This window comes from Pantherophis guttatus, chromosome 10 (assembly GCF_059756535.1).
Source record: "Pantherophis guttatus breed Tessera chromosome 10, ASM5975653v1, whole genome shotgun sequence".
NCBI classification, from domain to species: domain Eukaryota; kingdom Metazoa; phylum Chordata; class Lepidosauria; order Squamata; family Colubridae; genus Pantherophis; species Pantherophis guttatus.
This window is the reverse complement of record NC_142072.1, coordinates 17,884,412-17,910,151: the sequence shown is the minus strand read 5'-3', so window position 1 is coordinate 17,910,151 and position 25,740 is coordinate 17,884,412. Positions and strand designations below refer to the sequence as shown.

Genomic DNA, 25,740 nt, shown 5'->3' with positions numbered 1-25,740 from the left:
AACCGGCTCCATTATCATTGTACGTCAAGGACTACCTGTAATGTGTGGAGCAGAACAAAACCGAAGGAAGTGTGGAGTTCTCTAAAGGATGCTTTTCCATAATATCAGAGCTTAACATCAATTGTATTTTAAATCCTCCTGGCACCTTTTAATATGCTCATCCATTGGGATTCTTGCTCTTACCTCAAGTTAATTAAACCAGTAAACAGAATTACCTCATTATCAGGGGAAAACTGCATGAAAACTAGAGCTGGAACAGATGTGAGAAACACATTATAAATAAGTGAGCTCACATTTAAATATGTTTAATTCCAAACCCCTGTGCCAGTCTCTTAATAATAAAATTGATTTCCTGGGAGTTAAAGTCCACGGGTCTTAAAATAACCTGAACAACATGGTTGCTTATTGCATAGAGTTTTCATCGTATTGTTTTGAATTTTAGGGCAATGCATCTTTTGTGGTCATTGACCATAAATATTCCGTATGAGCTGCAGTGGCACAGTGGTTAGAGTGCAGTACTGCAGGCTACTTCTGCCTGCCTGCCTGCCGGCTGCCTGCCATCTGGCAGTTCAAATCTCACCAGGCTCAAGGTTGACTCAGCCTTCCATCCTTCCGAGGTGGGTAAAATGAGGAACCAGATTGTTGGGGGCAATAGTCTGACTCTGTAAACCGCTTAGAGCAGTGGTCACCAACTGGTGGTCCGTGAACCACTGGTGGCCGCGAGAAAACTTTGGTGGTCTGCAGAAAAATTATTTGCATTTTTAATATTGCACTAAATCAGGGGTCCTCATTGCATGTATTCTGGGCCGGATACATGCAATGAACATTTGTGTTGTTGCAGAGAGCCTCCTTCGTCGGGGTCTTTTTGTGAGAGTCGGAGGGGGGCAGAAATTCCAACTTGGGGTCTGCTTCAGCCTCCTGGTGCAGGGCTTTGGGCAAAGGCTGGAGGGAAGTGCCGCTGGTGGCAAAGAGCCGGAGGGCCTTGTTCCAGTGGGACTGTATCATGGCCTGGAACTGGCTGACCATCTCAGCCCACTGAACCTCCAGGCGCCGGTACCTGGCAGGTCTTCCCTCTACTTGGAAAGCCTATGCTCGTAGTCCTCAGTGAGGTGCTTCTGCTGAGCCTCCTTCTCGGTCAGATCCAATTTGAACTGAGCTGTTTTGCCAACTCTTTCTCGTGGTGGCTGCTTGGCTCCAACAACTGCTTCTTGTTGGGGATGTGAGTTGGCTGCGCCCACCCAGTGACATGACCACCTTGCCACACCCACCCAGCTGGTCATTAGACAGATCATGTTAGTGGTCCACGGGATTTAAAATTACGAACTTAGTGGTCCCTGAGGTCCGAAAGGTTGGTGAGAGGGCTATAAAAGCACTGTGAAATGGTATATAAGTACTATTGCTATATTGGAAAGACTTGGCTAACCAGTCTACACCATTAGCACCCTAAGATGTCTTGCTCTGAGCACCACCACTCCCCAGGAGCCCCTTCCCACTCTCAAGTTCCACTCCATGGTGGGCCTGATTGTTGGGAGCAAAAGAGGCAGGGCTTCACCTGGGATGATATGGGAAGAAGAGAAGTCTCTGCTAGGCAATGAAAGAAAGACTGTTGCAGGCAAGGAAGTCAAGAAGGGAAAGCTAATGAGAACAAGCCAAAGGAAATAAAAAAATCTAAGCCAGTGATGTCAGCCTTGGCAACTTTAAGACCTGTGGACTTCCAGAATTCCCCAAGCAGCCATGGGGAATTCTGGGATTTGAAGTCCGCAGGTCTTAAAATTGCCAAGACTGACAACACTGATCTAAGCCCTTTATAATAAAATGTTTGTAGATCATATCATCTTAGCTATGATCTTGGAAAAAAAATAAACCACTTGGGTAATAAAATTGATGAAAAGGGCTGCCAGCTTATTTTAGAATGTTGGTAAATATTTTAGAGCATTGGTAAATAATTCAGGAACAGTTGCAGCTTATGAAAATCTTCCCATACTCTTACGTAATATCCTTCATCTGGTATCTTCCTTTTAGGAACAGAAGTTTACTGAAAGAAGAGGATCCTGCAATTCTTATAGCAGAAGTTTTAAGAAGGAAATTTGCTTTGAAAGATGAAGATGTAAATATGAAAAAGAACTGACAGTTACGTTCATTTCTTATGTTAGTATGCTTCTTAAGATTTTTCTCTACAGTGGCTGCCTTCCTTGAACATTAAATATCCTTTAGGGGTTAGGCTTCCTGTGTGCTTTTGTGCAAAAGGAACACACTAAGTGAGAGAAACTGACATTTTGCTGGTTTTTTCCACACAGCCAAACGATAGAACTTTTTTTTAAAAGGTAAAACTTTTCCACATTGACGCAGTCAATACAGAGTCTTTTAAAGTTGGAATTGCCAGACAGTGATGCTTTTCATTTAAAAAAGGAATTCATGTTATATTCTTGCTGCAGATCTGAAGCCTGTGAATGCTTAAACTGTTGAGTCCCACAATTTTGTTTTGTAAAGGTAGATTTCTGAAAAGTTCCTATTTTCTGCAGCCTCTCTCCACAACCAGCATTCAAAACAACTGATGTATAGTTGACTAAAGAGGGAATCAACTGTCTAATCTAAGCATTGAATTTAAAATCTGGTTGTTGATGAGATACACTAAAGCTGTGCAGCACTACAGATTTGAAAGTAGACTTGGAGTCCACCTACGGAGTTGCTGGCACATGTGAGAAGCACACACCTGTGTGTACTCCAAAGTATCTTTACCCCTTTGAATTCAGGCTGCTACCCAGTCTTGTAACTCAGCTCTGTAAAGCTAAAATTCCTCTTTTTCATTTGTTGAGACAGAAAACAAACAACCTGCAGTGCCTCTACTCTTTGCTTTAAGCTCAGGGGCCAGCAGGTTAAATTATCACACAAATGGAAGAATAGCACACGGTCAAGTTTCTAGTGGGAGGGCTGCAAAACAGGGTGGATTTGATTTAAATCGAGTTGATTTAAATCACAATTTAAATCATGATTTAAATCACTAGTAAAAAGGCTTGATTTAAATCATAATTTTTAAAGAGCAACTGTCATCTCTGCTACTCCTTTGACCCACTGTTGACTCACCGATAGTCCCAGTGTTGCAGAATATACAGCCTCATGCTGAATAAACTAAATTATTTATATATCTTAAATAGAAAACTATCTTACGATAGATTTTTACCCCAAGTTTTTTATTAAAATAAATTCGATAAAAATAAAAAAAATCCGATTTAAATTTAAAAAATCTGATTTTTTTGATTTTTTTAAAAAAAATCATTGATTTTTATCCACCCTGCTGCAAAATAACCCGTGAATTTGATAAGATACTTTAGCACTGGTGGGGATGGCTGGCGCAATCCAAGAATGGCTTGGTCTGTTTGTGCTGGCATTGGAGAATAAAACCCTACTATGAAGACCAGCTTTGCAAAGTTTTGGTCCATGCAGAGCACTTTTTTCCCCCTCATAGGGTTTTGGGACAGCTGCTTTAACGATGTTTGCAGTTTATCTTCATGTGCATCTACAAACATCTCTAGCGAAGCATCTGTGACCCAAGAACCCTCAAAGCAGCTCCTCAGTGCCCCCCCCCCCAAGAATTTGCAAAATAACTCCTTGGGCTCCTTGGTGTAGCATCAGGCCATGGCATTTTTAAAGCCATTGGAAGGTTTTTTTTTCTAGGGCTTGTCTGCATGTTTAAAAATATGACCAACTAATAACTTTTCAGAACCTCCTGGCAATTTGTAGAAGGGCAAAAGTGTGGAAAAGTTTTTGCAGTATATTTTAACAGCCTTTTGAGCACTGGCTGGTCCTTTTGTCAGCAGCGATTGTAGCATGATAGTTTGTGATGCTGCCACTGTTATCTAGGGGAACCACGATGGTTTAAATCACTAACTTCAACCCTCAGGGAATTTATAACACTCTTTTCCCATGGCGCACAAGTAAGTTTCCACTTTTTACCCCTTTTTTTGTCACTGTTAATATGAATATTCTATTGGGTTATTTAAAGATACTGTAAAGCCAGATGTAGACAACCTGATGCTTTCCAGTCAGTTTGGGCTACAATTCCCAAAAGCACTTGCCATTAGCCTGAGGTTCAGGCTGATTGGCATTTAAATCCAAAGCCTCTGAAGAGCATCAGGTTCTCATTGCGGCAGAACCAACTGCGAGTCCTGTTCATACTCATTGATTGGGGTTCTTTGTAAATATACAAACTGGTCAGGGGTGGGTTCTACTTACCTTTACTACCGGTTTGCAATGGGATCGCGCGTGTTCGCTTCGCTTGTGCACGGGCCTTGCTTGCGCAGATCACTTCAGATGATGTCAGGGTCAGTGGGCGGAGCCTCCCATCGGTTTTACTACCGGTTCTATAGAACCGGTCCGAACCGGGGGCACCCACCACTGAAACTGGTGTTCTAGTCTTAAAGATAGCCTAAAGGGACACGAGAGAAGTAAACCTATGTTGGCAGGCTGGATCTTGCTGAAGCTGCATTGGGGTCAGGTTCACTAGCTATGCAGCTTGGCAGATCTGCTATTTTTTTAAAAAAAAACAAAAGACACCACCACTCGCCCTCCATTTTGAAGCAGCAAGGACTGGTCAGCAATACCCACTTTTAAGTGGTGCTGTGGCTGATGGGTCTAGCTTGAACCCATCTTAGCCGACCTTTAAGCTACCTGAACAAAAGCTAGTCGAATCTCATCTTGTGGAACAATTCTAGAGCAGCCTGACCGTCTTTCTAGAACACCAGGATTCAGATTGCATTCCTCGGTTTCTTTTATTAGCTCACACGCCGAAGAAAGCATGTTGAACAAAACAGGTTAGGTATGCGACACACAGCCACAGGCAAAATACAAAGGGCCCCTTTAAGCCAAGTTTGTTTTGTAAGGAGGCACCCGAGCCCGGTTATCTCACAGAGCAATTATGATTTTAGTGTTTAATGACTTTATTGCCTTCCGAATCCTCTGTGAATAGCAAGTCGTAACATGACTTTTCACTACGTTCTGTCAGAGGAGAAAGGCGCCTGCCCAGAGACCCAGGGGGGCTTCTGTCTCCAGCCCAACCATCCCTAAAGCAGCTCTTATTATTGAAGGCGCTTCTTACGGGGGTCCTTTTGCTCCACCAGAGCTCCTTTGGCAAGGACGGCTTGCTTCCTTCTCCTCCAAAGCAGTGCAAAATTACTCTGCAGCCCTCGGAGTCCTGTGTGAAGAGCCGCTGAGTTGGAGCTAGGGAGCTGTTCTCATAGCTAGATTCATAACAGAATCCAGTTCGGTTGAAATCCAAATGTGCTGCTTCTGATAGGTTTTCTTCCAGTTCAGGATCCATATTTTCAGAGTCCGAGTCGTCCACAAAAGTTGCGCCCACCCAAGAGGAAGGGAGTCCGCGCCGTTTCCCTGCATCCGCTCTTTGGTTCGGAATTATTTTAAAACTCGGGCTTCTCTGAGAAAACAAAGCGGGGCTCTCTTCTCTTCGCCAGCCATCGTTTTTCTCTTTCAGAGGGGACACCGGAGCCACCTGCTGCTGAAGCCCCCCCTTTTCTTCCAGATGCCGAATGAGATCTGTAGTTAGAAAAGCCTCCCCCCCTTCTGTTACGGGGTCTTCCTCCTGAGCAACAGGGGGGGTGCCGGTGTGGCTCTGGGCCCGAGCGGGGAGAGTATTGCAAAGGAAAGGACCCAAGACCTTCGTTGCCTTGGCAGGTTGTCTTTGGCAGTCTGGCAGGCTTGATGGTTGAAGGACAGAAGCCCAGGCCCTGGTCCTCTTCCCTCTAAGCAATTCAGAGTCTTTTAGATTGACAACGTTGTTTGATGCGGAGGTCATGAACTGCTGGTTTGGATCTGTGGGTTTTTCCCCTGCCAAAAACAATGGAATCCGAATCAGCCAGAGGTCAAATACACAGCCTTTATATAGCCTAGCAGTCTAGGGAAATAGCAGGTGCACCTCTCTTACTTCAAGAGCCAGATACATGAGGGGGGGGGGGGGGAATGCTATCAATCCAAAATCCTATTCTGGATCCTATGCTCCGTCTCTCAAGAGTCTACCTGACTCTAAGAGACCGGATGTTCTCCTTGCAAGACAGATGGAGGAGACCCTGTCTCCCCGTTTGATTTACTATAGTCCTCAGAAGCTTTGCCAGGACAGGGACTTAGGCAGAACCAAAACTTGTCTAGGAGGGAAGATCGTTTAATTCAGGAAAAAAGTGTGCCTTAGCCTCTGTGTTTAAAAGAAAAAGATTGGGGGATGCGTTTGTTGTTGCAAAAAAAACCTGACTGGCTAACCAGCGAAACAAATAATACAAATACCGACCAGGCTCTTGTTGTAACTAGTGCTACGCCTGAATGATCAACATGAAGAGCCTTGATAGCACAGTGGTCTAAGCACCCTGTTATTAACACAGCTGCCTGCAATTACTGCTGGTTCGAATCTCTCCAAGGCTCAAGGTTGACTCAGCCTTCCATCCTTTCTAAGGTAGGTAAATTGAGGACCCAGTTTGTGGGGGCAATAAGTTGACTTTGTATAAATATACAAAAGGATGAAGGCTATTGCTTAGCGCATTGTAAGCCGCCCTGAGTCTCCGGAGAAGGGCGGCATATAAATCAAATTAAAAAAAAAACAACATGTCTTTCTTACTAGGCCTCAATTATTCCCTCTCTTGCTCTTCTGTGGAATTGAAAGAAGCAACCAACCAACCAAGAACTGTTATCTAAAGAAAAGACTTCGGGAAAACAAAATACCTTCAAATGTTGCTGCTTTCCTCAATTACCTTTTCCCCAGTTTTTGAAGTTGTGAAGAATAAGTAGTGGAACAGGAGTCGTTACACAATCCTCCATACCTTTTAGTAGTATTAACGCAGCGGAGAGGCAAAAGTTTTTTGGATGACATTGTATGTTTTGTATGTCTTTGCAGTGAAGAGTGCGATGGAATAGCAAATAATAAATCCTATTATATAGAGCTCGGCATGTGCGTGTTATTTGAACTTACTACTTACTTGCTATCTAGCCTTGAAAAGGTGCAATGACTGTAGCTGCTAAAATATCGGATGAACAAGCTGACCACTAGATGGCACTAAAAAGTTTACATTTGTTTATCTTTTTGCTGCCATCTAGTGGTGGGGCTTTTTGCAATCCTGAGGTGGTAGTTGAAGAGCTTCCATTTTCACAATGGTTATTATCCAAGAAAGTTCATAAGCCTCTCTCCACTTTTCAAAAGCAGACCGCAGCATTTCTCTAATAACGGGGAGATGGAGGAGTGGAGGTGGTGTTTGAGTGAGTGGCTGAAATATAGCTTCTGACTTTGTTTAGGGCCACAGGAAACCATTACATGATAGTAAATGGATAATGGTTGAAATTTTCAGGAGTTAATGATGAGAATATAATTTCCTGCCAGGACAAAGACTCTGGTGGCAGGCAAACCCTTTCAATTGCCACCTTTAAACTCCAAAACATTTCCACATCCCACTGGAAATGTGGCCAATAGCTTCCGAGTGTCAGCAAAGCTACAGCCTGCATCCCCGTCTACCTGCTATTTGGATAACAGACCAAGAACCAGTTCATCCTCCACAACTGGCAACTCTCCTAAATTAAGGTACTGCAGAGGCATTTCTGGCAGGGTTGATGACAGTTCGCCAACTTCCTGCAGCCAACTCGCCACGGGACAAGAGTTACATTAATATCAAAAGAAATTGAATAGGATCATTAAAGAAAGGACAGAATGAAAGGTGAATGACCAAAAAGAAATTAAAGTATTTATTTTAAATAATTGAATTGTTAAATTGTCCGTGTCGAGATGACTGTAGAGTTGGCTAGGGCAGGTGGTCCCATTCAGCTTCTGTCAAGGGAGAGGCCCCAAAGAATAAGCCGCCACCCCCACCCACCCACCCCGGCATTAATGGGGAGATTAAACCTGGGTGGGTGGGAGTACTACATTTCCCAGAGACCTATCACTCCCATTTCTGCCTCATTTTAGCAGGAATCCAGAAGTTGCCTGCTGCATTTGTGACATTGTTGGAGCAGCATGTAAAGAAATGGAATTTCTACCAGCTTAGATAGCATGTACTAAATCCGATTTAGTACAAATTATAACGGAGAGTTTACATTGTGCTAAGCCACTGTTCCTTAGTGGCCTTATGCCAGAATTTGACAGACTAGATGATGGCTTAGCACACCCTGTAACTCAACACTGCAGAGAGAGGATGGCCATGTTCTCCAGTTCCCTTTGGGATGATTGGTGTGTAGCCTTCATTACATTCATACACAAGCATAAACTTGGATGAGAAATATTTATTTCAGTTAAGCCTAAAGTATTTTTGACTCATTCTTTCAAAGCCTAACTCTGAACAATTTCATACGTGTAAGGTCTCGTCTCTTCCCCCAGCAACAAAATAAAGCACATGGTGGATTTCTTTACTGGCGGATTACAGAGGGAGAAATCTTGTGTTTTGAGATCCCTCATTTTACCCAACATAGTTACAAACCTACACGCTGCACTTACACAACATGGTACGCTTGATTTGTCTATTGTGGCTTAGAAAAGGACTGGAGCCATTTGGTCTGTAGATGTTACAGTGCAGTGTGCATAACGAATCAAATTGGTTATTATTTCTGTGAAGACAATTCTCTTCCCGTGTCATGAATAGCTTACAATTGTTCCCACTTTGGGGGGGGGGGGGGGAATCAGACTGTACCTGCTTTCTGAGCAGTGAAGAAAGTAGAAATGGTGGTTTGTTTAGTGCATGGATGAGGCGGTCCAATTATTGCAGCAGGACGGGAGTCCTGGCCCAGGAGAGTTAAGGCTGACTTAGTGGCAACATTCTAGATGGAACAAAACACAGAATTAAGAGCAACTGTCCTCATGCATTACTATTAGCATATTGCATACACTAGTTAATCCCAAACCCTACAGTAGTGGCCAAAATTATGGAAACCTTTTGGGAAAAGTGTATTTTTGAGGTTTGATGGCTAATAACACTATTTCTTTTTTGGAGTTTCAAGATAATCCTATTCCACTGCTGGAATGGCCTGGGAATAGCCCAGACTTTAACCCAATTGAAAATCTATGGAGCCGACTCAAGAAACTGGTTAGTCAGAAGCGACCCAGCAATAAAACCCAGTTAATAGAAACAATTATTCAATCTTGGTTTCACATTATAACAACTGCAGAACTAAAAGACTTGGTTCACTCCATGGGAAGACCTCGTAAGGCCATAATTCATGCTAAAGGTTACCCAACTAAGTATTAACTGACATGGTGATAATTTTTGTATATCTTGTTTTTTAAACGTGTTTCACTTTTCTTCTTTATCCTGTAACTGCTATTCTAATAGCAAATCATAAAAGTTATTGCATTATATCCTTATATTTCCACTGATATATAATTTTATGGTACTACTCCAAAAAAAGTGGTGTTATTAGCTAGTTTTAATAAATACACTTTTCCCAAAAGGTTTCAACAATTTTGGCCACTACTTTAAATGAATAATGATATAAAACCAATTTGAACAGTATCTGCAAGCAGAAACTGCAACAAATAATCATAGCGCACGGGTGTCAAACTTGCCATGTCACATGACATATCGCAATGCCGTGTGACGTGACATACCCTTCATTGAGCCGGGGTGGGCGTGGCCTGCACATGCCACATCTAGTTTGACACCCGTCATAGTGTGATTTCCTCTATTGACAGAAAACCTTCCTGGCAATCATAGCTTCTTTTTGAAAAATGCCATCACACTATGACTAACTTGGGTTTGCACAGCATGTTAAACCAAAGGAACCTTCCTCCCACCATGGTTTTGCAATGTGTGACCAGTAATTAAAATAACCTGATGTTTTTTCAACTGCAGGTAATCCTCGGGTTACGATCGTCATGGAGCCTGCCTACCACGGTGGTGGTCATGACGGTCGTAAACCAAGTCAGTCACGTGACTGATCTAATTTTACCCCCTTGTTTTGCAGCATTTGTTAAACAAATCACCACGGTTGTTAAGGAAACCAGTGGTTTGCTATAAGCATGGTTTTGCTGAAAAGAATTGCCAGATTTCAGCAAAACTGCGATAATATGTAGTCACATGACCATGGAATGCTGCCAAGAGCCATAAGTGCAGCCTGGCCAATGAACATTTGAAGTGCAGTCATGTGACCACAGCCCCCTCCCTCTCTCCCTCCCCCCAACCATCATAACTTCAAATGTGGGTCATAAGTATCCCCCAGGTAGGTCCATCATAATTTCAAATGGTTGCTAAGCAACCAATCTCAAATCAAGGGACTACCTGTATGGCATCATAATACTGGTACTTAATATTATTGTTATATGTGACTTTAAGATATTTTTCCAGAGATTCTAAAAGGTCATTCTCTGCAAAATCAAACTAAGGTAAGATTAATAATATGTCTGCTCTAGAGCTGCTTATGGACTTCCTAGGTGTTTGCCAACCTGTTCATCTCCTCAGACTTCCTGTTCGATACAGTATTCCTGAGTTGATACTGGCTAAGCTCTTACGTCCTAAATCATGATTAGCTTAAATAACCATCATTGACAAAATCACAATGGTCTGGTTTCCTATTCAATGTATGGTAAATATAAATCACAATATGCAAACCCCAATCAGGAAAGTTCATCCAATACATTTAACCCCAAAATAAGCAAGCCATGATGGCTTAGCTTGCTGTAGGAACCAGGCCACAAAGGGCTCCACTATCTGAAAGCCTGGAAGGATGATAAATTTCAGATTACCTGCACAATGAAATAATGTGTGTTCTTTTTGCTGTTCAGCTTTAACAATGCATGAAATAAACTATCTTAGTACATTAGAGCCAGTTTGGCCTAGTTTGGTAGTTAAAACACCAGGCTAAAAACCAGGAGGCTGTGAGTTCTAGTTCCTCCTTAGGCATAAAAGCCAGCTGGGTGATTTGGAGCCAATCATCAAAAAATCAAGAACCTTCTACTCCTGCCTTAGAAATGAAAGCAGGCTTGTTGCCTTTGGCCTCAGTCCAACACACCTCACAGAGTTATTGTAGGGAAAATTGTAGGAGCCTGAGTGGCGCAGCAGACTAATGCTACTGTTAAAGGTAGTATTTAGCTTCCAGTTGTCTGCAATTACTGCGAGTTCAATTCTCACCAGGCTCAAGGTTGACTCAGCCTTCCATCCTTTCTAAGGTAGATAAAATGACGACCCGGTTTCGTGGGGGCAATAAGCTGACTTTGTATAAAATATACAAACGTATGAAGGCTATTGCTTAATGCATTGTAAGCCGCCCTGAGTCTCCGGAGAAGGGCGGCATATAAATAAATAAATAAATAAAAAACAGGAAGAGGGAGAAGTATTGTATATATTCACCACCTGGAATTATTTATAAAAAAATAATAAAGGTGGAATATCAATAAATTACCATCACTTTGCGTCTTTTGAGTGCTGAAGGATCCAGCCAGACGTCACAAGAGTCCTGCTGCTTTCCGACAGCGCTTCTGCCTTTCCCCTTCATTTTCTGCCTTCGGATTACATGAAACATCCTTCAGCATGAAAACAAAGAGAAGATGCAAATCAGGGAACTCCTCAAAATGCATCCTTAAAAGTATCGAAGCTTGGAAGGATGTTTGTGAAACAAAAACCAGAGTGCAAAATCGAAGAACCCCAACTGACTGACATTTGTAATGCTGAAATGTACTAACCAAGAATACTAACCAATTTGTAATTGCAACTTCCTCGTAGGCTTTGAGTGAGACTCCAAGTTAAGGTTACCTTTGCACAACTTTGTTACCAAATCACTTTGCCAACAAATTAACTCACTCCCTTGCACATACTGTAAACCCAACCATAAAGTAATCGAGACTGACTGGATTTGCACACACACACAAAATTAAATATCATAAAACTAAAGGTTTGCTCAACCTTGACAACTTTAAGGTGTGTGGACTTCAATTCCCAGAATTTCCCAACCAGCCATACTGTGATTGTAAAATTGTAATTCTTAATTCTTCTTAAAATAGGATAGAAAGGCTCATGGAAAGAAACTCCAGGCATTCAAACAACTAAAACCTCCCTTATGCTCAGCTCCATTCCAAACAACAATACTGACAATAGTTTTCCTGGCAGCAATATAGCATGTTCTACCTTCCTCATTTTTCAACTCCCATAAATATTCCACAGCCCCGGAATCTCCTGGTGGTCTCCCACCCAAACATCAACCAGGCCCAACACTGCTCAGCTTTGGACTGACTTTGCCCAAAGCAAGCCTGCTCGCACCTGTTTATTATATACTGCTCAAAAAAATAAAGGGAACACAAGCAGAAGACATGCGAGATCTGAATGAATGAAACAGCCTTATTAAATACTTTGTTCGTTACATACAGTAGTTTTGTGTTCCCTTTAGTTGTTTGAGCAGTGTATAAACTACTGTATGTAACGAACAAAGTATTTAATAAGGCTGTTTCATTCATTCAGATCTCGCATGTCTTCTGCTTGTGTTCCCTTTATTTTTTTGAGCAGTGTACATATACCCCACATCAGGAAAGGAGAGGCAGGCTGCATCCCGGTTTTACGAGGAGTCTCCACAACACAAGTCCCAAACTACTAGGTACTAGGTGGCTCAGGGGCTTAAGACACTGAGAGGTTGTCGATCAGAAAGGTCGGCAGTTCGGCGGTTCGAATCCCTAGTCCAGGTCTCCTGCGTGAGCAGGGGGTTGGACTAGATGACCTCCAAGGTCCCTTCCAACTCACTGCTACTGCTCCCAGGAATTTCCCTCCTAATGTGCTATGAACGCGCCTCCCCTTCCAAAGGGACCTACGGGGTTGGATCGGGAACCCGCCGTCGCGTTCTCAGCCCCACCTGGTCCGAAGTGCACCTCCACGCCTACTCCTAGGAGTAGTCCCTTACAACCCTTATTAAGGTAGTAGTGCTCTGCATGAAACGAAGGGCTTGCGGGCTTAGCTGCCTCTTACCAGCCTCCTCTTCCTCCAGGCAGGGTGGAACAGGCTCCGGCTCTCCAGCTGCAGGAACTCTTCCAAGAGGCTTCCGGACTCCAGTTTCGTATTTCCCGCCACTCTGGCCCCGCCCACCCCGGTTAGGAACCGCCCAATGGCAGAAGCAAGCGCCAGTTCACCACGCCCCCCTCCCCGTCGTGCCTTTTGGGGGGCGGAGCCCGGCCTGGAGAAAGAACCAGTTCCCGCTTGCGCCTGCGCAGCTTCCAAAGCTTGCAAAAGGGGCAGTTGCGCTGTTGTTGTGTGTCAGCAACGGATGGATCCTGCGCAGGAGACCGGAGGTTTGGCACCTGGCTGCCTTGCAGCTCCGTTGCAGCTGTCGCGGCGTCCGATGCAAAACAACAACAATCCCGCAGAGCCGTCCGCCCTGCATGAAATCAGACCAAATCATCCCCGAAAGCATTTACACGTGTACGGCGGGTCGTCAGTCTGGGAATGTTCGGAGAACCGGCAAATACCACCGCTGGCTGGCCCCCGAGTGGGGAGGGAATGGGGATTTTGCAATATCCTTTCCCCAGGAGTGGGGAGGGAATGGGGATTTTGCAATATCCTTTCCCCAGGAGTGGGGAGGGAATGGGGATTTTGCAGTATCCTTTCCCCAGGAGTGGGGAGGGAATGGGGATTTTGCAGTATCCTTCCCTCTGGAGTGGGGAGGGAATGGGGATTTTGCAATATTCTTCCCCCAGGAATGGGGATTTTGCAATATCCTTCCCCCAGGAGTGGGGAGGGAATGGGGATTTTGCAGTATCCTTTCCCCAGGAGTGGGAGGGAATGGGGATTTTGCAGTATCCTTTCCCCAGGAGTGGGGAGGGAATGGGGATTTTGCAATATCCTTCCCCCAGGAGTGGGGAGGGAATGGGGATTTTGCAATATCTTTCCCTCTGGAGTAGGGAGGGAATGGGGATTTTGCAATATCCTTCCCCCAGGAGTGGGGAGGGAATGGGGATTTTGCAGTATCCTTTCCCCAGGAGTGGGGAGGGAATGGGGATTTTGCAGTATCCTTTCCCCAGGAGTGGGGAGGGAATGGGGATTTTGCAATATCCTTCCCCCAGGAGTGGGGAGGGAATGGGGATTTTGCAATATCTTTCCCTCTGGAGTAGGGAGGGAATGGGGATTTTGCAATATCCTTCCCTTGGAGTGGGGAGGGAATGGAGAATTTGCAGTATCCTTCCCCTGCCACACCCACTAAGCCATGCCCTCCAAGCCGCGCCCACAGAACCGGTAGTAAAAAAAATTGGATTTCCCCACTGGTTGGCTCCCCCAGTCCCTGTTCTTCACACGGGGTGGCTGGGTTCACACGAGATGCTGAGCTGCAGGTGTAGCGGCTGTCCAAGAGGGTAACTCAGGACCTAGTTCTGACGACAGGGTGTTTTGAGCTGCGGTTCAGATTCGAGGAAATGTCTGAAGAGATTCTCAGTCATCCAGGTTAGGGTTGTTGTCCCAAAGGAGCTTTTTTCAGGAGGCAACTGGACTTCCTTGTTTTTTTTTCTTCTGAAGACGTTTCGCTTCTCATCCCAAGAAGCTTCTTCAGCTCTGATAGGATAGTGGGGAATGGAAGGATTAATATTCCTTGCAGACAGCTGGTCATTGGCCTCCTTTTACTCCAAGTGGCCTCAGTGACTCTCTAAGAGGATGCCAAGAGAGGCAGAGAATAGATGGGGGCGGGGCCAGTCAGAGGTGGTATTGCTGGTTTTCCGAACTACTCAAAATTTCTGCTACTGGTTCTTCAGAACTGGTCAAAACCTGCTGAAACCCACCTCTGGTATGCACCAAGACAAATTCCTTGTGCGTCCAATCACACTTGGCCAATAAAGAATTCTATCTATCTCTTTTTCCTATCTACCGATCTATCTACCTACTTACCTACCTACCTACCTATCTATCATCTATCTATCTCTTCTACCTACCTACCTATCTCTTCTACCTACCGACCTATCTATTTCTTCTACCTACCTACCTACCTACCTACCTACCTATCTATCTATCTATCTATCTATCTCTTCTACCTACCAACCTATCTATCTATCTCTTCTACCTACCTACCTACCTATCTATCTCTTCTACCTATCTATCTATCTATCTATCTATCTATCTATCTATCTATCTCTTCTACCTACCTACCTATCTATCTCTTCTACCTACCTACCTATCTACCTATCTATCTATCTATCTATCTATCTATCTCTTCTACCTACCGACCTACCTACCTATCTATCTATCTATCTATCTCTTCTACCCACCTACCTACCTACCTACCTACCTATCTATCTATCTATCTCTTCTACCTACCGACCTACCTATCTATCTATCTATCTCTTCTACCTACCGACCTATCTATCTCTTCTACCTACCTACCTACCTACCTACCTACCTATCTATCTCTTCTACCTACCTACCTACCTATCTATCTATCTATCTATCTATCTATCTATCTATCTATCTATCTATCTATCTATCTATCTCTTCTACCTACCTACCTACCTATCTATCTCTTCTACCTACCTACCTATCTATCTATCTCTTCTACCTACCAACCTACCTACCTACCTACCTATCTATGTATCTCTTCTACCTACCTACCTACCTATCTCTTCTACCTACCTACCTACCTACCTACCTATCTATCTATCTATCTATCTATCTATCTATCTATCTATCTATCTCTTCTACCTACCTACCTACCTATCTATCTCTTCTACCTACCTATCTATCTATCTATCTATCTCTTCTACCTACCGACCTATCTATCTCTTCTACCTACCTACCTACCTACCTACCTATCTCTTCTACCTACCGACCTGTCTGTCTGTCTGTCTGTCTGTCTGTCTGTCTATCTATCTATCTATCTATCTATCTATCTATCTATCTATCTATCTATCTATCTATCTATCTATCTATCTCTTCTACCTACCTACCTACCTACCGATCTATCTATCTATCTATCTATCTATCTATCTATCTATCTATTTATCTATCTATCTATCTATCTATCTATCTTTGCTTGGGGGTGGATGAAATAAACAGGACTTACTTTTCTTTATCATCCCTAAGATTTATGCAAAAAAAAAAAACCCGACCCCGAATGAATATTGGTCTTCCTTTCATCCTTCAGCCCCTGTCCCCCTCCCCTTCTTGTGCCTTCCATTTTTTTTTCTGAGCAGACGGGCAAATTTCCAGGAAAGGCTGGGTTGCAGCCAAGGTCTGTAAAGAATACTACTATCTAATATGAGGACTGCAATAATTTTGACGATTACACAATGGCAGCGAACAGAGATTTCAAGCTGAGTGAAGCTGTCCAGGGCATCACCCAGATAGAACAGTGTTCCTCAACCTTGGCGACTTGAAGCTGTGTTGAACTTCAACTCCCAGAATTCCCTAGCCACGTGGCTGGGGAATTCTGGGAGTTGAAGTCCAACACAGCTTCAAGTCGCCAAGGTTGAGGAACACTGAGATATAGTGAGCTATCTAAGGGTAGCCCTGTGACCTTGTAAGGCTCAGAAGGACAGTATTCTGGTAAATAAAGCTGAGTCTGGAGTTGGCTTTGAAGTAGATCAGATTCAGTACAGGTCATTGAAATTTGGATTTTAAGAGATAAAGGGGGAGCAGGGAGCCTGGCTGCCATTGAAGGGAATCTGGAAGGACACGTTCAGTCCATGGGGGCCCACTGCTCTGTAAGAAAAAAGGGGAAGATCAAAGCAAAGCAGAACATCCAAGACTCCCTTCCCACCCTTTGACCAGCTGTGGGCGTAGGAGGCATCTGCTCCCTTTCTTCTATGCAAGGGAAGAATGCGTTGAATTTCTGGGGTGTGTCTGTGTGTTTTTGCATTTTCTTCCCACAAACTAAACAACCGTTTGTCCCAAGGGTGCTTTTTTTCAAGAGGCAACTGGACTTTCTGGTTTTTCTTTGAAGACATTTAGCTTCTCATCCAAGAAGCTTCTTTATCTCTCTGAAGAAGAGCTGAGGAAGCTTCTTGGATGAGAAGCGAAATGCCTTCAAAGCAAAATCAGACAGTCCAGTTGCCTTTTGAAAAAAGCACCTTTGGGACAACCATGACTTGGATGACTGAGAATCTCCATAAACATTTAAACAAAGATGTCTCTCTCTCTCTTCCATTCTCTCTCTCTCTCTCTCTCTCTCTCTCTGTGTGTGTGTGTGTGTGTGTGTGTATGTGTCTCTGTCTCTGTTTCTATCTCTCTGTATCTCTCGGTGTCTGTCTCTCTCTCTCTGCCTCTCTCTGTCTCTGTCTCTCTCTCTCTGTCTCGGTGTCTGTCTCTCTCTGTCTCTCTCTCTCTCTCTCTGTCTCTCTTCTCTGTGTCTGTCTCTGTGTTTGTGTGTGTGTGTGTGTGTATGTGTGTGTATGTGTCTCTGTCTCTGTTTCTCTCTATCTCTCTGTATCTCTCGGTGTCTGTCTCTCTCTCTGCCTGTCTCTGTCTCTGTCTCGGTGTCTGTCTCTCTCTGTCTCTCTCTCTCTCTGTCTGTCTCTCTCTGTGTCTGTCTCTCTCTCTCTCTGTGTCTGTCTCTCTCTCTCTCTCTCTCTGTGTATGTGTCTCTGTCTCTGTTTCTCTCTATCTCTCTGTATCTCTCGGTGTCTGTCTCTCTCTCTGCCTGTCTCTGTCTCTCTCTCTCTGTCTCGGTGTCTGTCTCTCTCTGTGTCTGTCTCTCTCTCTGCCTCTGTCTCTCTCTCTCTCTGTCTCTCTCTCTCTCTGTCTGTCTCTCTCTCTCTGTGTGTCTGTCTCTCTCTCTCTGTGTGTGTCTGCCTGTCTGTGTCTGTCTGTCTGTCTCTCTCTCTCTGTGTGTGTGTGTGTGTGTGTGTGTGTGTGTGTGTGAGAAGGTCCAATCAGGAAGGGTGCCAGATGTCTGTGCAGGAGAAGATGAACATAGTCAAGATGAATGCAAGATGCATGCAGAAAGGGCGGGTCTTCAATTGCCTGGGTGTGGCCACCATCTTGACATTTTGGACTCCTTTCAACCACACCTGATGTCTGCATATTTTTGACACCTCAGGTTCCTGTTTTTGTTTTCCTGCCTTGTTGTTTCTGAGTGTCAATTCGTGTCCTGGGAAGCCCGAAAAAGATGGGTCCATTAGGTATGCACGGAGTGACCTAAAATGTTGCTGCCTCACCCTTTGGTGGATTTTTTTTCCTGTATTTTTCCTCTCTGCATCCCCACCCAGAGTTGAGAACAATTAATCAAAGGAACATCTGACCTCCCAGAGTTGTTGCTCCATCGCTGGAAGTTTTTAAGAAATGATTTGTCCAGGATAGAATAACAACTCCTGCCTTAGGCAAGGGGTTGGACTAGAAGACCTTCAAAGCCCCTTCTGGCCCTATGATTCTAAACTTAAGTCTTTCTTTTCCTTTTCAGAAGGAATTATTTTGGAGGATTATTCTACCGACTGGCAGAGTTTCATCATCTTTACATAATTTCTTGAGTTCAAAAGAATTAAGACTCTTACCATTACTGTAGAGATCATTTGGGGGGGGAAACATTTTTAGATATCCCAGAATTTATGCTTACCGCAAACCTAAAATTTGGCTTTAAATCTTTCTTTTCCTTTTTTCCTGCCAGCTCCAAAGAATCAAAGGATCGATCTTTACAAGATCTCCTTTGTACGCTGTAAAATTTTGCAAAGATCAGGAATATTTTCTACTTTCTTGCCGCTTACAACTTTTTCAGGAAGAAAATTTCTTTCCTTGTTGTTTTCTTCTTCTTCTTCGCTTCGCCAAAGTTGCCGAGTGAATCTGAGTGATCTAATTCTGTTGGTATTTCACTAAAGTTTAACTACTGTATACAGTTGTTTGCTACAGAGGACACGCCGTGACCTTTTATTAATGCAGATAATTTGGCTTTGAATCCTCTGCTTGTATTCACTCCCAGGCCAAGATAAACAGAGGTGGCTCAGGGACAGAAGCTTTGCTAAGGGGGCAGCAGGGCAAAATAGACCCCAAAAAGAAAGTTGTTGCTGTGCTGATTGAGTTACATGTATTATAGGCTTCCCAGACTTCAATTATGGCCAAAAAAGAATCTTATTTCCAGTGGGGAGAAAGTACAGGTAGTCCTCGACTTATGACCACAACCGAAACCTAAATTTATGTTGCTAAGTGAGAAATTTGTTCAGTGAGCTGTGCCCCATCTTATGATTTTCTTTCTTACCACTTTTGTTAAGTGAATCACTGCAGTTGTTAAATTAGTAACACCGTTGTTAAATGAATCTGGCTTTCCCATTGCCTTTGCTCGGCAGAAAGTCGCAAAAGGTAGCCTTTTTTACTACGGGTTTCAGTAGCCTACTGAACCGGTAGCCTTTTTTACTACGGGTTTCAGTAGCCTACTGAACCGGTAGCCTTTTTTACTACGGGTTTCAGTAGCCTACTGAACCGGTAGCCTTTTTTACTACCGGTTCGCCTGAACCAGTAGTTTTTATCACTACCAGTTTGCCTGAACCGGAGTGAACCAATAGCATTTCACCCCTGCGTTGCAGTGTCCCCAAGGTCATGTGATCCTCCCCTTTTGCGACCTTCTGATGGGGAAGCCACTTAACAACCCTGTTACTAATTTAACGACCGCAACGATTCACTTAACCATGCTGTGGCAAGACAAGTCATAAAATGGGGGGGGCGCAAAACTCAGTTAACTAATTACTCACTTAGCAACGTAAATGTTGGGCTCAGTTGTGGTCGTAAGCCGAGGACTACCTATATGTGTGAACTAGCTATTGGGAATAAACGATCTGTCCAAGCTCTCCCCTTTCAGGTGGAAGACAGGAGAAGCTCACAGTAATTTATGTGCCCATGATCCCAAAATGCCAGAGGTAAGAGATCACAATAAACCTTCGGTGGCCCAGCATGTGACGCAAACTTTTCTGAACAATGGTGTCGTGTATCCTCCCTGAACAATCCTATTTCTGAAGAAGATGCGAGACCACAAAAAAAAAAAAAAAAAAACACTTCCCCTTATTAACAGAATAAGCCTAACGTGTGAGAAGAGGATCAGACAGGAAAAGAGGACAAAGAAGGGGAGGAGAACTATTTGGCTGTCATTTGATTAGGAACGATTCTGATTTTGCATTTTCCAACCGATCAAACCAATACAAATGCAGCTATTGTTCTCCACTGGTGTTTTTTTCCAGACAATAAAATGTGATCCGTCGACAAAAAAAAAAAAAAAGCAAGCTTGAGAAAAGTCTGTGTGAAAAATTCATAATAGTACAAGTACATTGTTTATGTCTGTCAAATTTAGAGACGGCTCATCTCACAGAGCGAAATGCTGACTTTAACGTATGGAATTGCATTGAATGAGGAGGAGAATGGTTTACGCAGGGGTGGGCTTTAAAAATTTTAGCAAGGGGTTCTCTGCCCGGTTGCTGGGTGGGTGTGGCCATGGTGGGCATGGCCTAGTCGGCCTCCTGTACCATGGTGTGTGTGTGGGGGGTGTTTTTGCCCTCCCCGGGCTCCGGAGGCTTTCCTTGAGCCTCCGGGAGGGCAAAAATGGCCTCCCCAGGCTCCAGAGGCCCTCCTGAACTTCCAGTAGGTCTGTTTTTCGCCCTCCCGGAGCCTCCACGCGCGCCCTGCACTTACCTGTATCCAAAACAGGCTGCATGGGGTCTCCAGGGAGGGGAAGGAAGGGGTGGGCCAGGCCAGCCAGGAGTGGGATTTGGTGGTTCTCCGAAGTGCCCAGAATCTTTGCTAGAGATTCTCACAAACCCCTGTGAACCCCCAACAGCCCACCCCTGGTTTTACCCAGACCGTATGTTAAAGAACGACAATCCATAAGGTCTCTGTCTCGAGACATTGCAGCAAAATAATATATTTTAGTGCAAAGCTACTGGGGAGAGCACAGTTTTTCCAAACAGGTCCAGAGAAATCTGTACAAATGCTCTTGTTTTTTTAATCATCCAGATTGTGGGAAGTTTGCTCCCTCCTTCCATTAATTGTAGTGGCTTGATGCCAAAGTAACCCTCTTCCCTCCTGTTTGTTTTCATTTTAACGGGGAGGCATTTTCAAAAGCTCTGCTGGTGTGGTAGAAGGAAAACGTTCACATCTCATCTTGGTCCTTGGAAAATGTCCGGTTTTTAAATCCTATTATGTGCTCCAGAAGAGGGGTCTCCAAACCTTGGCAACTTTATGACTTGTGGACTTCAACTCCCAGAATTCCTCAGCCAGCGCATGCGGAATTCTGGGAGTTGAAGTCCACAAGTCGTAAAGTTGCCAAGGTTGGAGACCCCTGCTCCAGAACTCTTTGAATTCCCGTTGCTCTTTAATAAGCCAGAACCTCTCTCCTTCCTTCCTTCCTTCCTTCCTTCCTTCCTTCCTTCCTTCCTTCCTTCCTTCCTTCCTTCCTTTCTCTTTCTTCTTTCTTTCTTTCTTTCTTTCTTTCTTTCTTTCTTTCTTTCTTTCTTTCTTTCTTTCTTTCTTTCTTTCTTTCTTTCTTTCTTTCTTTCTTCCCTGAAAAAAGCAGCCATGCAATTTGTATAACTGTCAGGTTTTTTTCCCCTAGTAGAGTTGTTGTGAAACCAGCTTGTTTTGATTTGGTTATGGCTCAATATAACCAGCCAGAAAATGAGTCACTTCAGAAACGAGGGGAAGCTTGGTGAATGATGACAACCAGCATCGGGGAATCTAATGTTTACACAGAAACTTCAGAGCTACTTGCAGCTTTCTAAAACAGCTTGTAAACCAGGCCTTCTGTCAAAGGGATGTCAAATTTTAGTGGAAAGCTTCCTCCGCCCTCAGGAAGAATGTAGTCTGACCTGATTTTTTTTATATTTTTTAAATTTTATGTATTTAAATAATTCATAAGACTGCATTAGCAATTTGGGATTTTCTGCCACATACATCAATAAACATGACAAAAAACTAATTTAAAAAGAAGATATATAACCAATACAGGTAGTCCTTGATTTACAACCATTTAGTTTAGCGACTGGTCCTCATGCGTATGACTGTGGCATCATCCCCACACTTGTGTGATCAAAATTGGGGCGCTTGGCAACTGGCATGTGTCTACCACGCTTGCAGCATCCCTGGGTCGTGTGATGGCCATTTGCAACCTTCCCGAGTCCCTGAATTGTGATCGTGAGGATGCTGTGAAGGTCATAAATAGGAGGACTAGTTGTATATCAGTTTATCGGTGCCATTGTAACTTCAGATGGTCGCTAAATGAAAGGTTATAAGTCTAAGAATACTTGATTGTTTTTGCAGCAATAGATTGGGGGTGGGGCCAAATAAAAGGTAAGAATAACACAGGGAGGGGGGGGCAGAACCGGTTCGGTGACGTCATATCATAACCGCTACCACCTCGGGAGAACCGGGCCGAACCGGGAGGAACCCACCACTGACACACACCCTCTTCTTTGTGGCAGCCCCTCAAATATTGGAAGGCTGCTATCATGTCACCTCCTAGTCCTTCTCTTCATTAGAGTAAACATGTCTAAGTCTAAGGCAGGGGTGTCAAACTTGATTTCATTGAGGGCCTCATCAGGGTTGTGTTTGACCTTGGGGGGCCAGGGGTGGGCATGGCCGGGGGCATGGGCAGCTCAGTGTCACTCATCAAGGATCCATTTTTGGCTGCAACAGCCTCTTGCAGCCTCTGCCAACAAAAAAAAAAAAAAAAGAGCTCCAGGAGGCTGTATGCGGCTGGCCCAGGCTCTGTTTTCGCTGGCAGAGGGCTGCAGGAGGCCGTCGTGGCTGAAAACGGAGCCCGGGAGGGCTGTGTGTGTCCCTACCAAGCTCTGTTTTTGCTGGCAGAACCACCGCAGGCCAGTTCTTCACTGTTTTCAGGGCAAGACCGCAGGCCAGATCTAAGCACCCCGCAGGCCAGATCCAGCCCCTGGGCATTGAGTTTGACACCCCTGGTCTAAGGTCTAAACACAATTTACCCGTCTTGAAGTCAACGCCTAAACAGCCCTCCATCCTGGTGATCTGAGAATCTAGGATAAAAATGTTCTAGTGGCATCTATTAATTTTTAGAGAACTCTTTAACTAATTTCCCTTGAAGTTTGTATATCCATGGATACGATCGTTTTATTTATCTTTCAATCACTGCCAAATAAAACCGTGGCAGAGGCTAATCAAAAACTGTAAAGCAAACAAACTTATCAGAGGAGCCCTGAGCATTTTTCTGGGTAGAGGCAGGTAAAAGGTAAAGGTTCCTCTTGTACATATGTGCTAGTCGTTCCCGACTCTAAGGGGCAGTGCTCATCTCCATTTCAAAGCCGAAGAGCCAGCGCTGTCCGAAGACTTCTCCGTGGTCATGTGACTGCCATGACTAAACGCCAAAGGCGCATGGAAAGCTGTTACCTTCCCACCAAAGGTGGTCCCTATTTTTCTACTTGCATTTTTTACGTACTTTTGAACTGCTAGGTTGGTAGAAACTGGGACAAGTAACGGGAGCTCACCCCATTACGCGGCACTAGGGATTCGAACCGCTGACCTGCCGACCTTTCGATCGACAAGCTCAGCGTCTTAGCCACTGAGCCACTGCGTCCCATTTAGGCAGGTAAGAGCTCCCAATTATTTTCTCACTGCAGTGGGTGAGTTTGCAAGATAACGCTGAGTGAAGACTTTTGTAGTCCAATAAAACTGTCGAGAGAATACCTCCTCGGCTTCTCAAGCAGGGGTTTCGTTCAGCAAGTTCAGCAAGGAAAACAAAGCGTGTTCTTTTTATTAGGAACACCAGCTACAGTTGCACAACGAAAAACGCGTTTTATCATTTGCTGGAAGCTGCTTTAGAAACATTAAAGGAAGCATCTTAGGGCGTGGCCGGCATGTCAAAAGCCATTGCAGAATCAAAAAAAGTGTTTGCATGCTGAGTCACAAGATGGTTTTGCAGGGTACTGAAGAGGGACACGAGAGGGAAGAGATCCGTACGGCAGTTCTCCTCCAGCGGAGACGGCCATAGAGTGAAGTCAGATATTCATTCCTGTTTATCTGATGCAGCCAAAAGGCAGAAATGTTCTTCTCCGTTGTATAACAATGAGGCATCTTTCCTTCATTGTTGTTCTGAAATCTACCAGCTGGAGTCAAAAACAAGAGAACTTCAGGAAGGATATGTGGCAGAGGTGGGTTTCAGCGGGTTCTGACCAGTTCTGGAGAAACGATAGCGGAGGTTTTGAGTAGTTCGGAGAACCGGTAGTAAAAATTCTGACTGCCACCCCGCCCCCCAACCTATTCTCTGCCTCCCAAGTCCCAGCTGATTGGGAGGAAATGAGGATTTTGCAGTAACCTTCCCCTGGAGTGGGGACGGAATGGAGATTTTACAGTATCCTTCCCCTGCCATGCCCACCAAGCCATGCCCACCAAGTCACACCCACAAAACCAGTAGTAAAAATTTTTGAAACCCACCACTGGTATGTGGGTAGCAACATTCTCCTACCCTACATTTAATAACAATAACAACAGTAACAGAGTTGGAAGGGGCCTTGGAGGTCATCTGAGTCCAGTGGGAGAAGGGCGGTATAAAAATCTAATAAAATAAATAAATAAATCTAGTCCAACCCCCTGCTCACGCAGGAGACCTGTACTAGGGATTTGATCCGCTGAACTGCCGACCTTTCTGATCAACAAGCTCAGTGTCTTAGCCACTGAGCCACCTAGCCAGGCTAAATGAAGGAGGTCTGCAGCTCCAGATCTCCCCACACACACCCCCAAATAAACCCCATCCCTTTTTAATCCATCCACTGCAACCCTGAGATCATTGACTAGACACTAGAGAAAGAGCCAGCACTGAAAAGAGAATTTTTGCAGGCAACTTTGCCAAATGGCCCTACAGATGAGAACATTCTGTTTTGTTAATTAGGGGACCTCAGATAAGTGGAGGTTCGTAACCTTATTCACGGCAGAGTACAAAGCTTATAGTTGTGCCTACTTATCTAGCAGAAAATGTGTGTAAATATTCTAAGTGGGTCATCAAGATCAAGAGCTAGAAGAGAGGCCACTCCCTCGGGGCTTTGCCAGGGAAGCTGGAAAACAGTCTGGATTACATCGGGCCCTTCAGCCTTGATCTCGGTCCTTCACCAAATATCTCTGGGGCTGCTCAGTTGAAGAGGCTGGCAAGGACAGCGGACCTAAGCTGATGACCTCTGGCTCCAGGCAGACAGTGGCTGCTGATAAAGCTCATGAGGACCTTTAAAAAGCATCAAAGCAGGCAGCCCTTTTGTGCCTCTAGATTTCCAAGACCTGGGGGCCAGTGGTGAAATCCAAATTTCTTTACTAAAAAATGTGAAATACCTCTGGACTCGCTCAATTGTATTAATGTCCGATATGCAATGTGGGTTTCAGACAGATGAGTGTATTCGAGAATTGGTCTAGCAAAAGTTTTGTATGCTCTAGTTAGTAGTACAATATTACAAGAGAAGAAGCTACGCAAGATTAGGTTAACGACTATGCCTTTTTGGCAATGTTGCTACAGTGGGCTCTGGCACTTAGATCATTAGAGATGAGCACTCCATTCTTATGGGGGAAATAGGAGGAGGGAAGAGTATTGTATATGTTTGTGGCCTTGAGTTACTTGCAAAGTAATAAAGGCAGGATAACATAAAAAATAAATGCAAAAATCTCCACAATTTGAGTATCAATTGCTGCAAACTCCTGCATGTTCAACCTTGCATCATTTGCAAGGAAAACGGATTATTTTCTCATTCAGGGCAAGTCCTAACTTCCCACTTGGATGAAACTAAGTACGAAGGGCCACCACTGAAGAAGGCAGATTCCTTCTCTGTGAGCAATAGACGTATTTTTGCATGAATAAGATTTCCTAGTTCCAGACTCGTCCTTGTCA

General features: G+C 44.2%; 2 protein-coding genes across 4 annotated transcripts in view; one reads left to right on the top strand and one right to left on the bottom strand.

Annotated features, from left to right (window-relative positions):
* The window catches only part of MTFR1L (mitochondrial fission regulator 1 like), a 28,585-nt gene extending 21,645 nt beyond the window's left edge, over positions 1-6,940 (top strand). Inside the window, exons 8-9 of one of the 2 annotated variants that reach the window (XM_034413510.2) lie at positions 2,023-2,148; positions 6,623-6,940. In XM_034413510.2, coding sequence (XP_034269401.1) covers positions 2,023-2,128 — 106 coding nt within the window. In that variant the 3' untranslated portion in view covers positions 2,129-2,148; positions 6,623-6,940. Of the gene's footprint in view, positions 1-2,022 lie in introns of both variants that reach the window. The other variant, XM_034413509.3, reaches the window with a different exon arrangement.
* Positions 4,751-13,028, bottom strand: AUNIP (aurora kinase A and ninein interacting protein). Of its 2 annotated transcripts, none has more exons than XM_060691455.2 (4): positions 12,927-13,028; positions 11,377-11,497; positions 8,673-8,799; positions 4,751-5,841 (listed from the first exon to the last, which is right to left on the bottom strand). In XM_060691455.2, the coding sequence occupies exons 2-4, from the start codon at positions 11,494-11,496 to the stop codon at positions 4,922-4,924; spliced, it is 1,167 nt and encodes a 388-aa protein (XP_060547438.1). In that variant the 5' UTR covers position 11,497; positions 12,927-13,028; the 3' UTR covers positions 4,751-4,921. The 2 variants fall into 2 exon arrangements, with proteins under 2 accessions (XP_060547438.1, XP_087732426.1); XM_087876300.1 differs by having other exon boundaries at positions 12,814-12,959.
* Between the last annotated feature and the right edge of the window lie 12,712 nt (positions 13,029-25,740).